Genomic DNA, 14232 nt, shown 5'->3' with positions numbered 1-14232 from the left:
AAAACAAACCCCAAAACAATCTAGTAAATAAATCACTTCTCATCCACCACTTTGAAATATAAAACTTCAACCATATAGGTCATCTACTATAATAAAAATCACAAATTTACTCATGATAGAGATAACCTAATCGGAATACCAAATCGTTGAAATAGCAATCATACTCCAAGAAAACAAGAAAGAGATTTTGAAATTTTACTGAAGAGATTTTGAAATTTTACTAAATCACACTTTAAGAAGACAATATATCCTTTCACGTTGACATAACAATTTTCCCCGCAAAATAGAAAATTAAAACCCTAAACCATTTCCAAATTCCTCAGACTCAATGCGTTCTATTTCCACCATCTTGAAAGTTCCTTCACCGACACGGATTCATCATCATTTCTTAAACTTTCGTATGCGAAGCTGGAGTGTGTGGTCTGGTCAGCGATAATGACTTTCATTTATAAATTCCTTCCACAAGGCATCAATTCATCCTCTGTCCCCCTTACCAATAACGAAGAATAAGATAGGTTAGTTTCATTCCGGAATTTATTGGTTAACTACCAAAATTGCAACGTCTTAGTTTTGGTGCCAACTGGGGCCGCCCATCTGTGTCTTGCAGCACCATACACTTGTTGTTCCCCGATAGTCAATAAAATTTGTGGAGATTGTAGGTACACGTAAGAATCATGTAGGACACGTTGACTATGGCCACCCTGTGAAGCCAAAAAAAACTCCTATAACACTTTGGGGTCGGGGAAGGACGATGGAAACGATACTTAGTGTCTGTAATAGACTTACTTCTTAGACGTTCCCTGTGGCACTTCACGTCCAGAGTTTGATACTCATGACGAACCAATTTTATTGACACTCTCAGACCAGATTTGGTGTAAAGGGACTTCCAGGTGAAATCATCTCTGCTCTCTGTTTAATTTCTTCTTTCCGGTCAACACTCTAGCTTCAATAACGACATTGCGAGTAGAAACCGAAAATTCCCCTACATTTGAAGGTTTATTCTAAAATTGCCATGGAGATTTATTTTTTTGTGCTGAATGTTGTTATATTTCGTTTACTGCAGTGGACTATTGGCGTTATTGCCCCGTGATCCTTAAATTGGCAGACATTTATGTGGGAATGAGTTAATTCCCTTTAAAATTTGCTTGCCATTATTTAGAATGGCAGGGACATCATGCGCGGCTTTCAGAGCTCAGTTCGCATTTTGTCAATACAGAGAAAATAATGGCCGGGGAGACGTCAAATCGGGTTTTGTATTCCGCAATCTCGCGGTGCAGCGGGACTCTCTGGCAGCCAAGCTTGCAGTTAGTAGGGTTAGTCTATGCAACATCTCTGAATCTTAATAGAGTCTTTACTTTTCATAAATCTTGTTATCAGGATTCTGTTAGAAAGAGAGTAAATAGTGTTTCCTCACAACTTTACATGTGATTATAAATCCATCAAAATAATTTTACACAACACGTATAAATACAATAAGGTCTTGTCTTAATAGATACAACATCTTATCACACTAACAACTGGTTGGGAGAATATTTCAACCACATTGTCAATTTAGAACCAAATCTTGTCGGAGGTGATCTCTTGTCAATTGAGATTCAACTACCTCCCAAAAGCAGAAGGTAATCCACTTAGAGACACAATCTACATGACACAAATCATGGAAAAAAACAAAACATGTGATTACACAACCATGAGTATCACAAACTATCTTATAAGACAAGCAGGAACTATGACATATTCTAACATCCCGTCTTAGTGAATATCTGTCTTGATCAATATTTGGTAAGTCATCATCTTCATTTGGTTTTAGTGCAACAAATGCTCTTTCACAAAATAAAGACTCCTACACCAAGCAAGTCGCAAGTCTTTGTGTGGTCCAAGTTGGATACTAATTTGTCTTTATCTAGCCTTCAACAACAAATGTACCCCCAAAACAACGGACATTTATGAGTATTACAAACTATCTTACAAGACAAGTAGGAACTATGCCATATTCCAACATCCCCTCTTACTGAGTATCTGTCTTGATGAATATCTGGCAAGTCTTCATCTTCATTTGGTTTTAGTGCAACAAATGCTCTTTCAGAAAATACACTTACACTTAGCAAGTCTTCGTGTGGTCCAACTTGGATACTAATTTGTCTTTGTTTGATCAGACTTGGATTTTTATTTGTTTTAACTTTTTGCCATTGCCTAGGGCTCAACAACAAATGTACCCCCAAAACAAAGGACGATTCTTCTACCTCATTCATGTGTGCATCACCAAATTGTCAATGCCCATTTGAAGGAACAACCATTTACTAGAATACATGGGTACCTAACCATTGTAACCACTAGTTTAGAAAGAAGTCATTCACATACATAGTTCATCCAACTCTTTGATGAACCCCCTGAAAAAAGCAAAACATGTGATTACCCAACCATGAGTGTCACAAACTATCTTATAGGACAAGCAGGAACTATGACATATAAATATTCCAACATCCCCTCTCAGTGAGTATTTGTCTTGATCAATATTTGTTAAGTCTTCATCTTCATTTGGTTTTAGTGCAACAAATGCTCTTTCAGAAAATAAAGACTCCTACACCAAACAAGTCTTTGTGTGATCCAAGTTGGATACTAATTTGTCTTTAGCTAGCCTTCAACAACAAATGTACCCCCAAAACAAAGGACACTTATGAGTATTACAAAATATCTTATAAGTCAAGTTGGAAGCATGTCATATTCCAACATCCCCTCTTAGTGACTATCTGTCTAGATCAATATCTGGCAAGTCTTCATCTTCATATGGTTTTAGTGCAACAAATACTCATTCAGAAAATACACTTACACTTAGCAAGTCTTGATGTGGTCCAACTTAGATACTAATTTGTCTTTGTCTGATCAGACTTGGATTTTTATTTGTTTTAGCTTTTTGTCTTTGTCTAGGGATCAACAACATATGTACCCCCAAAACAAAGGACGTTTCTTGTACCTTATTCATGTGTGCATCACCAAATTGTCAATGTCCATATGGAGGAACAACCGTTCACTAGAATTAGAATACATGAATACCCAACCATTGTAACCACTAGTTTAGTAAGAAGTCATTCACTTACAGAGTTCATTCAACTCTTTCATGAACCCCCCTGAAAAAAGCAAAACATGTGATTACACAACCATGAGTATCACAAACTATCTTATAAGACAAACAGGAACTGACATATTCCAACATCCCCTCTTAGTGAGTAGCTGCCTTGATCAATATTTGGCAAGTCTTCATCTTCATTTGGTTTTAGTGCAACAAATGCTCTTTCAGAAAATAAAGACTCCTACACCAAGAAAGTCTTCGTGTGGTCCAAGTTGGATACTAATTTGTCTTTATCTAGCCTTCAACAACAAATGTACCCCCAAAACAAAGAACATTTATGAGTATTACAACAAGTACGAACTATGCCATATTCCAACATCCCCTCTTAGTGAGTATTTGTCTTGATCAATATCTGGTAAGTCTTCATTTTCATTTGGTTTTAGTGCAACAAATGCTCTTTCAGAAAATACACTTACACTTAGCAAATCTTCATGTGGTCCAACTTGGATACTAATTTGTCTCTGTCTGATAAAACTTGGATTCTTATTTGTTTTAACTTTTTGTCTTTGTCTAGGGCTCAACAACAAATGTACCCCCAAAACAAAGGACGTTTCTTGTACCTCATTCACGTGTGCATCACCAAATTGTCAATGTCCATATGAAGGAACAACCATTCACTAGAATACATGGGTACCCAACCATTGTAACCGCTAGTTTAGTAAGAAGTCATTCACATACATAGTTCATGCAACTCTTTGATGAACCCCTGAAAAATGCAAAACATGTGATTACACAACCATGAGTATCACAAACCATCTTATAAGAAAGCAGGAACTATGACATATTCCAACATCCCCTCTTTGTGAGTATCTGTCTTTATCAATATTTGGTAAGTCTTCATCTTCGTTTGGTTTTAGTGCAACAAATGCTCTTTCAGAAAATAAAGACAAATGCTCTTTCAGAAAATAAAGACTCCTACACCAAGCAAGTCTTTGTGTGGTCCAAGATGGATACTAATTTGTCTTTATCTAGCCTTCAACTACAAATGTACCCCCAAAACAAAGGACATTTATGAGTATTACAAACTATCTTATAAGACAAATAGGAACTATGCCATATTCCAACATCCCCTCTTACTGAGTATCTGTCTTGATCAATATCTGGCAAGTCTTCATCTTCATTTGGTTTTAGTGCAACGAATGCTCTTTCAGAAAATAAAGACACTTACACTTAGCAAGTCTTCGTGTGGTCCAACTTGGATACTAATTTGTCTTTGTCTGATCAGACTTGGATTTTTATTTGTTTTAACTTTTTGTTTTTGTTTAGGGTTCAACAACAAATGTACCCCCAAAACAAAGGACGTTTCTTGTACCTCATTCATGTGTGCATCACCAAATTGTCAATGTCCATATGAAGGAACAACCATTCACTAGAATACATGGGTACGGAACCATTGTAACCACTAGTTTAGTAAGAAGTCATTCACATACATAGTTCATTCAACTCTTTGATGAACCTCCCTGAATGTTAATAATACCTTAAGACTTTAGGTTTTTAGGTCCAGCACACGTCCTAGAGCCTACAACCAACATGTTCCACTTCTAGTGTCTTCTACCAACATTTGACTCACTCCTCATGTGTTTACAACTCATTAACAATTGTACAACCCTTCCCTTAACAAGTCACCTCATTATTAGAGACACGTAGGAAAGGGGTTTGCATGTCTATCTAGTTTTTTCAACCATATGCACTTGACATGTTGCATGCATAGATACAAGTACTTAATACAAGCTCACCATCATAAGGATCAATATGTAAATGATACATCATCCTAAGACTTGCTACAAAAATCTAGGCATGATTTTCAAATTCATAATTTCTTATGGTCATTATGTTATCATGTTTACATTATATTGTTCTGTATGAGGGTGTCTTCTATATGAAGCTATTGGCAGTCTTGTTGAACAGAATTTTATATATGGACTTTAAGGATGGTTTGTGAGGGAATGATCATGCTGTAAATCTGAAAATGCTAAACAGTAAAACTATATTAGTTCGGAATCACAGCATTTATAATCTTTTCAAGTCTTTGAAGCCTGTGTTGCAGTCTCAAATCTTCGCGGATTCTTCTCTACCACTCCGGCAGTCTCAAATGGTGCCTTGTAAGGTCAGAAGATCATTCGGACCTATTTGTATGACATTAGTTGATGACAGGCCTTGGTTGAGCCAGAAAACTTCTTTACCTTCTGGAGTTTTGGTATGTTGCCCTGCATCGAGATATTAGCCATTTAGCCTGTGATGGTGGCTTATTTTTTTCTGATAACTTTTAAGGGTTTCATATATTAAAAATAACTACAGAATGTGCCTTATTCAATATATTTTTTGGTTGGTTGTTGTCTGGCAGGCATATGAGCTTGTGCAAGGAGCACTGGTAAGGCAAATATTTACATCTTACTTTTCATTCATTTTGTATTATGTCTGTTGTAAGCTCTTTGGAGAAGGTTGCTCTGAAAAAGTTATCTTCATCAATAACTAAAAGCAAGCTCTACTAAATATTTCCTAACAGAGATGATGTGAAAATCAATACTATGCATTTGGTTTTAAGATCGAAGCCATTCAAGTATTCAACATGTTCATCCCAAACAGAATGTGATAGCTATGCATATCAAATGATAATAACTATCTAACTGATCTCAAACAGTGTAAAGGGCCACAATGACTATAGTATTAATGTGCTGTGTTGTTAGTCCCACATAATTGTCAAGGAAATCTGTATAAATTTTCATAACATGTTTGTTGGTACGTTTGCCTTTAATAAAGATCATTTAGTTTTATGCGGCAGGACTTGTTTGAGTCAACTTTATAAGCTTGATTTATAAAGCTATCAGTATGGTCATGGCATAGATGGTGTAACTATCCTCAAGAGCCAGCAGCTTTAGAATCAGGAAAGCTGCATGAAAATCTGAACAGATGGAAGTCTAGAGGAAGAAGCTTGAGTGAACTGGTTTCCACAGAAGTAATATTCACCTATGGCGATCAATTATCTTGAAGAGTATTCTGATTCAACTCTCAGGAAGATTATTTTGAAATTTTCAACGGTTCTTTCATTACATTGGTATAAATGTTTTCTGAACTAGGATAAAGGGGAAAAATAAGAAAACCATGTGACATTGTGACTGCTGCCTGGTCAATTGCTTACCTCTTCTTTTGGTACTTTTGCTCCCCAGGTGATGAGCTCCCACCTGAAAGTGCACTCACATGTATTTCTATAGGATTGACTGCTTGTTGGAAAGGTTAGGTCTTCTTCCTATAAGTGTGAGTTTTGCTTACTGTCTGTAGATTGGGTCTTTGCTGATGGTGGGGATGAAGTTGGTTGCCTATAAAAGGGTTTCCTGCTAAAAACACAAGGAGAATGATTTGTGCAATTTGCCAGATGTTAAAGTGGAGGGGTTGAAGTTGTGATATTAGCAAGCACCTTTATTGCCCTAACCATCAGTTAAGTAAACTTTCAGAGAGTCCATGTTTGCAGAGAAAATAACTTACACAATGTTCTATGTTCAAGATTTTAAATGGGATGTGGGCATTATATTGGCATTTCTGATGTTATTGTGCCAATTAGAGAATACGAAGCAATGTAAAATTCAACATGGAAAAGATAGAGGTGAGACAATCATTCCAAGATTGAGCAGAAGGTCACAAATTTGACATAGTATAGGCAGCCTCGCCAATTGTTAGAGATTGCATTGAACCAAATGAAATTCAAGATTAAGTCTTATAGGAAGCAAGGAATGCGGGTCCAAGTTTGAACGCTGGGAATAAACAAAATTTTTGAGCCTTTATTTAATAATTTCTATGAAACAATCTGTTCCATGAAGCAAAGGACTCATAAGTGGTCGGTGAATGCTTATTGCACGTGTCACAATGTGCTTGACTTGAGACGTAAAATTGTGCCTCGATATTGTAGAAATTTTGCTCAATTTGGAGTTCAGAAATTTCACCTCTTAACTAAGAGTTTCCTGGATTTTAACACTCTGAAATTTCAGCTTTAGGGCTGTTGTTAAATATAAACCAAACAGCTGCAGCAACGGACTATATTTTAATTTTTAACAATCCAAATCCACTAGGCAATTCAAGAGAAAAGATACCATTGTGTTCCAGTAAGTTTCATCCCTCTAGGGCAATCTTATCATGCATATAACATATTTGAAAACCAGTTATGACAGCTGTAAAAACAGCAGCAAATATTCCCTTATATTCTTCAATTATAATGTTAAATCACTTAACATATTTAACCTTACCTTATGTCAAATCAGCAAGACATATAGAGCTTGAAATTACAAACCATGAATAATATAGATGGCTGAAAATCAAGTCTACGATTACACAAACATTGGATAGAAAAAAACTTCGTTGATATGCATGAAGATGAAGTTCATGTGCATACCATAGCTTTATCAGAAGGCTAGCACAATCCAGTAGCTCGTAAAACCCTATCTAAGGAAAACAAAGAAACCCAAACTCATGCTGAGGAGCTCCAACAAGCACGCATCACACAAGCATGCCCTTTGAGGCAAGACATCTCCTCTTCTTCTTCTCTTTTCCAAGTAGATCCTAAACCCTAATATCTAAGGGATGAAACCCTAACCCTAGACTTAAGATGCTCCAAGGAGGTCCTAACCCTAGACTTAAGATGCTCCAAGAAGGTAAAGAGAAGCCTAGACGAGGAGAGATAAAGTAAATAAGAAGCTAAGTTACGAGGATTCGGATACGGATCTGGATCCAGATTTGCTAGTTTTTTAAAATTCCAGGATCTGGATATGGCAAGGATACGTCAAGAACAAACAAATTAAAATATAATAATATTTTAAAAATTTTAAAAACACTTTTAGAGTTCAAAAATCAAATGCTCACTGAAACCATCAAACACTTTTGGAATTGAACCATTAGATATATTATAAATATGAAGACTGAAACACTGAAATGATGCATCCTCCCTCATACAAAAAGGATAATATCATAAATGATAATAATACATTTATATATTCTCAAATGGATCTGCATTATCTTCTGCATATTGCAAATCTACATCATGAATATATGATGGGGGTCTTGGAATGTAGGAAGTTGCATCAATAGGCTGGATTGGTGGTGGAACAATATCTTCAAGTAGGTTGAGGTGAGTCATGGCATTCAGTGTCAGGTTCAAGTCAGAGATCTCAGGCTCCACATCCCGCATCCTGCTCGGACCTCTTTTATACTTTGGTTCAACATGTGATAGAAGACGTAGGTTGGAATGAACATACACAAGATCCTCAACCTTTGCCGCTGCTAGCCTGTTTTGCTTCATTGAATGGATGAAGCCATATTTACTCAAATTCCTCTCTGCTGATGAGGAACTAGCAATCTGTGATAACAACTTGGTAGCTAGAGTGGAGAGATGAATGCTATTCCCACCATGGAAGCCCCACCAAGTAATAGGATCAAGATGCCCTTGATCATCCATAGCTACTGGATTTGAAAAGCTACCAGTAGATTGTACAAATCCTCCAAATTCTTGGCATACTTCCATTGCAACTCCCACATCTCTATAAATTTTCCTCAAAGCTGTCTTGTATCTTTGTACCACTTCAGAATCCTTGTTTGGCACTGTTCTACCAGGTAAAGACAAAATTTTGGAATGATAATATTTGGGGTGCAATGCATAGGCCAAAAGGTGTAATGGTGTGGTCATTTTGTTCCACCTTTCTGTAACTATGTCCTTCACTTCATAATAGAATGTTTCAAAAGGGTCATTTTCACTTACCCTGATAATTTCCTTTATCCTTTTCAACATACTATCAATTTTTTCATAAACTTCCCCCAAGCAAGGTGTATTCGTGTTAAATGCTCTGATCAAGGTCAAGATTGATTCAGTAAACCGCAAAAGGTATCGGACCTTGTCCCACCATGCATCATCAAGAATGATGGACTTGATTTTTTGCCCTCTATCAAAAGTGGAAGTCCTCCATGATTCCCAAAGAGGGCTAATGACCATTGCTTGTAATGCTTTGTCTCACCTCCACAAGCCTCTTTATGACATGAGTGTGGGAGACAAAACGAGTTTCAACAACCTACAAGTTTCAAAATGACAAAAAATCAAATCTCAAATGAGAAATCATATATAAAATTGTAATTAAAATTAAGAATTTCCAATACAAATTTGAAATAATATTGATTAAAAAAAAAGTACCTTCAATAGCTCCAACTTTGCAAAACCTCGATATATGGCCTGGGACATTGAATTATTGGTTATAAACATTTGGATTTCTTTGTTGCTACATATATTTCATTAATCCATTCAATCTCACCAATCTTGGCAATCATAAGGTTCAATGAATGTACTGCACACAGAGTCCAAAAGATGTGATCATATTGACCCTTCACAATCAAACCTGCAACTTTACAAACCTGTGTGTTGTTCGTAATGACTTGGACAACATTATGTGACCCCACACTTTCTATTGCATCAATAAGAATTGTGGATATGAAAGATGCATCTTTCTCTATTCCACTGCAATCGACAGCCTTCAAAAACATTGCCCCTTGGGGGCATACTGCAACAACATTAATTAACAGGCAGTTTCTTTGGTCTTTCCATCCATCATAAATGATGGACACCCCTGTTTCTGCCCATGTATCCCGGATTGCCTGTAGCTGTCTATCCACGGATTGTCTCTCTGATGTCAACAAAGTAGTGCAAACCTTTTCATATCCAGGGCTTTTGTACCCTTTTGGCACTTCATTAATTGCCTTAATAATTTGATGCCAATAAGGAGAACGCACCAAATTGAATGCTAGCCCATTTGCATATATGCAACGAGCTACATGTTTATCGACTATGTCTCTACCCTGGTTATTGAAAGTTGCTTCAAGAGGGCCTAGAGTGGGCCTTTTATTAGTTGTGGTAGCACGCCTAGATAGCAATGGAGGCCTAGTTGTAGAGCTTTGCACAGGGTGTTTTCCCTTGGCAAGCTTCCTATCAGCAACATCTTGCAAAGATGCATAAAATTTTATTTTTCCAAGACTCAAACGTTGGCCAGGTTTTCCATTTGCATCTTTTGGCTCGGTGCATACTTGCACCCTTGTTAGTTTGTCCAGTCAGATGGGCCTTCACTCTAGTATATGAGCCATTTTTTATATCTTGGCATTCATTGCACTTCCATTTATAAGAACCACCTCCAGGATTTTTTCCAATAATCTCCACATATTGCCATAAAGGAGATTTTGGGTCTGTATTGATGTTTTCCCCTTCACTCCGCCTTAATGGTTCCATTTCTTTAAGTTGTAGGTGTGACTGACTGCATATAAAAAATTATAATTTATTATCAATAATTTAAAATTTAAAATACATAAAATTAAAACTAATGTACAATGTTTAATCATAATGTTTAACGTGTAAAAAATATTTAATTGTACACCTAAGAGTCCACTGTGCATTTGTCGTGCAGGGATTTAAAATTTTTTAATTTTTGTATTATATAATGCTTTCTGAAACTAAACTGTCAAAATTCAGACCCTTGCTCTATCTCCTTCCTTGTAATTTATTTTTTTAACGCCTCTGTTGCTGTCGCTGTAATTTGTTTTTTTGAACGCCTGTCCTGAGATTGAGAGCACTGTGCAATTTGATTTTTTTAACACATCCCTGTAATTTAATTTTTTGAACACCTCTATCCCAAGAGCATTGCAATTTAATTTTTTTAACGCTTGTCCCAAGAGCACTGTGTAATTTAATTTTTTTTAAGTCACCCGTCGCTGTGGAGGTAGGGTCAGGGTCGTTTGCGTGGAGCCGGAGCTAGAGAACACACACTGTGCTATTTTAGTTTTTTAACACCTGTCCCGAGCACTGTGCAATTTAATTTTTTGTTAGTCTCGGTCGCTGTGGAGGTAGGGTCGGGGTCGTTTGCGTGGAGCCGGAGTAGGAGAGCACTGTGCAGTGTGCAGTCGTCAGTTGTTTGCGTGGAGCTGGAGAGTACTGTGCAGTCATCGGTTGTTGCGTGGAGCCGGAGAACACTGTTTGCGTGGAGCCTGGAGCCTGTCTGTTGGAGGCGGAGCCTTTCTGCTGGAGGCGGAGCTTGTCTACTAGAACGTGGAGCTTGTGGAGCAGAGTGTCGAAACCTGTCTGCGTGGAGCCGAGTGCTGGAGGTTGTCTGCTCAGTGCCGAGTCCCAACAAGATTCAAGAATGTTCGCTGACAAGATTCAAGAATGTTCGCTGACAAGATTCAAGAATGCTGCGCACCTTTGGAGTGCCGACAAAATTCAAGAACAGTCGCTTTTGGAGTGAGAGGGCCTACTTCGGTTAATGAAAAACCCGATCAAAAACCAAGAAAGAAACCTAAAATTTAAAAACCTAAATGAAATTTGTTTGAAATCCGGCTTGACTTAGAAGGATCCGTTTCTGATTTGAGGGATCCGTTTATGGAAGATGGGATCCGTTTCCCGAAAATCCAGATCCGCCACCTAGCCATTTCTCAGCCGGTTCAGCCGGATCCAGATCCGAATCTGGATCGGATACCTAGAAACGCCACTTTTGGATGTAGACTTGCCAGATCCAGTAACGTAGATAAGAAGTTTCAAGAAAGAGAGAGGAACAATAGTGCCCGCCTCTTGATCACATCTCTACATAAGAATGAATGACAATATGTTGTTCCTTGTTAGTCGAAAGTTGGAATAGAATATTCAAAGCAAAACGGATGGAATAAATATTATTGGTATTTAGAACTAGATGTAGTGTTCACTTACCTATTTGAAGGGGCAACCTCCAACATGAGCAAAGCTCCAACTAAAATAATATTCACTTGAAAATTGACTATTCAAGTGACCAAAACAATGTATAAATTTCTAATTGACCAAAACCATAACCACTTAATGGGCCTCTATTAATGAGGCCTCAACCACTAACTAGTGGACCTTCTGAAATGAGGTCACTTAGATTTATTTATTTCACACTCTACTACCTTGTGGGGCCTTAATTTAATAGAGTTTGCCCTCAATACATTAAGTTACAATCCATTCCACTAATGAAGGGAGTTTAGGGTGGGACCTTAGCATGCCCTCTCCCTTACAAAGTAGCCTTGTCCTCAAGGCTGGAAATGAGGAAATTCATGGAGAATCTCTGCTAGTTCCCATTTAATATCTTTAATCTGTGTATCTGTCCATTGGATCAAAACATCCTAGATAGTGCGCTGGCAAAGACGACACTCATGTTTGTCCAAATTTCAAAATGCCCTGAGGCTGCAACTAAATGGAACTCTCCTCATTCAATTTCGGAAGGCTGGTTTGACCTCTGCAATTAGACCCAAGTACTTTCTTCAAGTAGGATACATGCAAGAACTGGTCGGAGTTTAGAATGGTTGGGTAGAGCCAATTTGTATGCCACTGGACCTATACATTTGAGTATAGTATAGGGTCCATAGAACTTATAAGCTAACTTCTAGTGGCTTTTCTCCTTAGGTGAGGTTTGCTTATGTGGTTGGACAACTGATCACCTTCATCAAAATGGCATTCAGAGCAATGTTGATTATTCCGTTGCTTCATGCGATTTTGAGTCTACACCAAATTATCTTTGAGGGTATTGAGAATGTTAGTAGAATGTCAAGGTGTTGTCCACCACCCGTACCTTAGAGAGGCTTGGCAAGTATGAGATCATTGATCCAAGGCGGGTGGGTTGTCCATAGGCTACCTTAAAGAGGTCCATTTTAGTAGTTGGGACTCACTATGATAACGCTACCCACCTTAGTTCGAGTCCTGGCTAACCTTGCTTGATATGATTTGCGGGCTATCATATTAGGCTAGGGGGTTTTTCTTGGTAGCAACGTTATGAGATCCTTTGTGGCAACAATGGTTAAATGTTCAAGTTACTAATTTCCCCTCTAATATGAAAAATAGGGGTACAATGTGAGACTCAATTGCTAAAAATAACACACTTTTTAACAAAATTCAATTACAAAATATAATTATTTTTTTCTAAAAATAGAAGTACTTTTCCAAAATAATTTTTAGAAAATATCTCAAACTACTCATTTTTTCACACTAAACATGTGGAAGTTCCGATTCGAGCTATAATTCTCAACAAGGATTATTTCGAGCTAGGTCTCCCATAATGGACTTTTTTTGATTTTTTTTTTTTTTGGGGGGGGGGGGAGTATTACTCCCTGCTAAAAGTCCAAAATTCCTTATATTGCAAATTTCACTATATTTGTTGCAAAATTAGGGTTTGTAGTGAGAGTAAAGGGTTTTAGGGTCCTAAAGATGGAGTGTTAAGTGTTATAATTCTCTAATATATGGGAGGGTTTCCAACAATAGTATTCGGCTGAATCTTTCATGACACCATTTAAGGAGGATAAATTATACCCTTAACTGTACTATTGATTGCCTGGTATGTGAGAGATCTCCCTTAGTTTTGTTCTTGCTGTGCTATAACAATAATATTGCTAACAAGATTATGTAATATTTGTTATAGTTGCGCTTAGGGGACTTTTGATACACCTAGAGGTACGTGGAAGACAATTCTATTTACAAGTGTTGTTTGATGCAATACTACTTGAAAGGGTACCAACAAAGGTTACAAATGTGTCCAACTAGGTGATGCCTCTTGTATTTTGTATGTTTATTCCATTGTTGCAAACATCATGATACTATTGCGATGTTTCAATTTTTTTAGTAAAACGATAATATTGCCTACAAATATCGCGATATTTTTGCGTGATGAATGAAAATATTTCCCTCCCATAGACAAAGGCGCATAAAAGCAAATTTTTTGACTTTTTTTCATCATTTTTGTTTCTAAATTTGTTGATATTTTGCAGCTGTTGCTGAAATGTTCTTTTCTAGACCCTCAGTGATATTTTTTCCAACACCATGTTTTCAACACTGTATTCTTCCCTTACTACATGCTTACGCGCTGAATGACATATCTTTGTGTTATTTAAAGGTGTTGGAACACATGTATAACCTATTTTTTTTTCTAAATTTGGAGCATGTGTTGTACAAGAAAGTGCTTTGATACTTCCTTGGTGTTCCTTGTTAGTTGAAATAGAATATTAAGAGAAAAATAGATGGAATATCGCTTTATTGATACACAAACTAGATGCAACGTTCGCTTGCCTCTTTCAGGGAGCAACCT

At 37.2% G+C, this 14232-nt stretch overlaps 1 protein-coding gene across 3 annotated transcripts in view; it reads left to right on the top strand.

Annotated features, from left to right (window-relative positions):
• Window positions 1-607: 607 nt before the first annotated feature.
• The window catches only part of LOC149228927 (alpha/beta-Hydrolases superfamily protein), a 332748-nt gene continuing 319123 nt past the window's right edge, over window positions 608-14232 (top strand). Inside the window, exons 1-4 of one of the 3 annotated variants that reach the window (XM_089378417.1) lie at window positions 608-890; window positions 1064-1313; window positions 5157-5327; window positions 5475-5501. In XM_089378417.1, coding sequence (XP_089234543.1) covers window positions 1161-1313; window positions 5157-5327; window positions 5475-5501 — 351 coding nt within the window. In that variant the 5' untranslated portion in view covers window positions 608-890; window positions 1064-1160. The remainder of the gene's footprint in view (window positions 891-1063; window positions 1314-5156; window positions 5328-5474; window positions 5502-14232) is intronic. The other 2 variants (XM_089378418.1, XM_089378419.1) reach the window with 2 other exon arrangements.

The sequence above is a fragment of the Pinus tabuliformis genome, chromosome J (genome assembly GCF_031772625.1).
Source record: "Pinus tabuliformis cultivar Carrire ecotype Pingquan chromosome J, CPIR1, whole genome shotgun sequence".
Classification (NCBI taxonomy): Eukaryota; Viridiplantae; Streptophyta; class Pinopsida; order Pinales; family Pinaceae; genus Pinus; species Pinus tabuliformis.
Note: the sequence above shows the minus strand (reverse complement) of the source record. Positions and strands in the feature narration are given on the sequence as shown.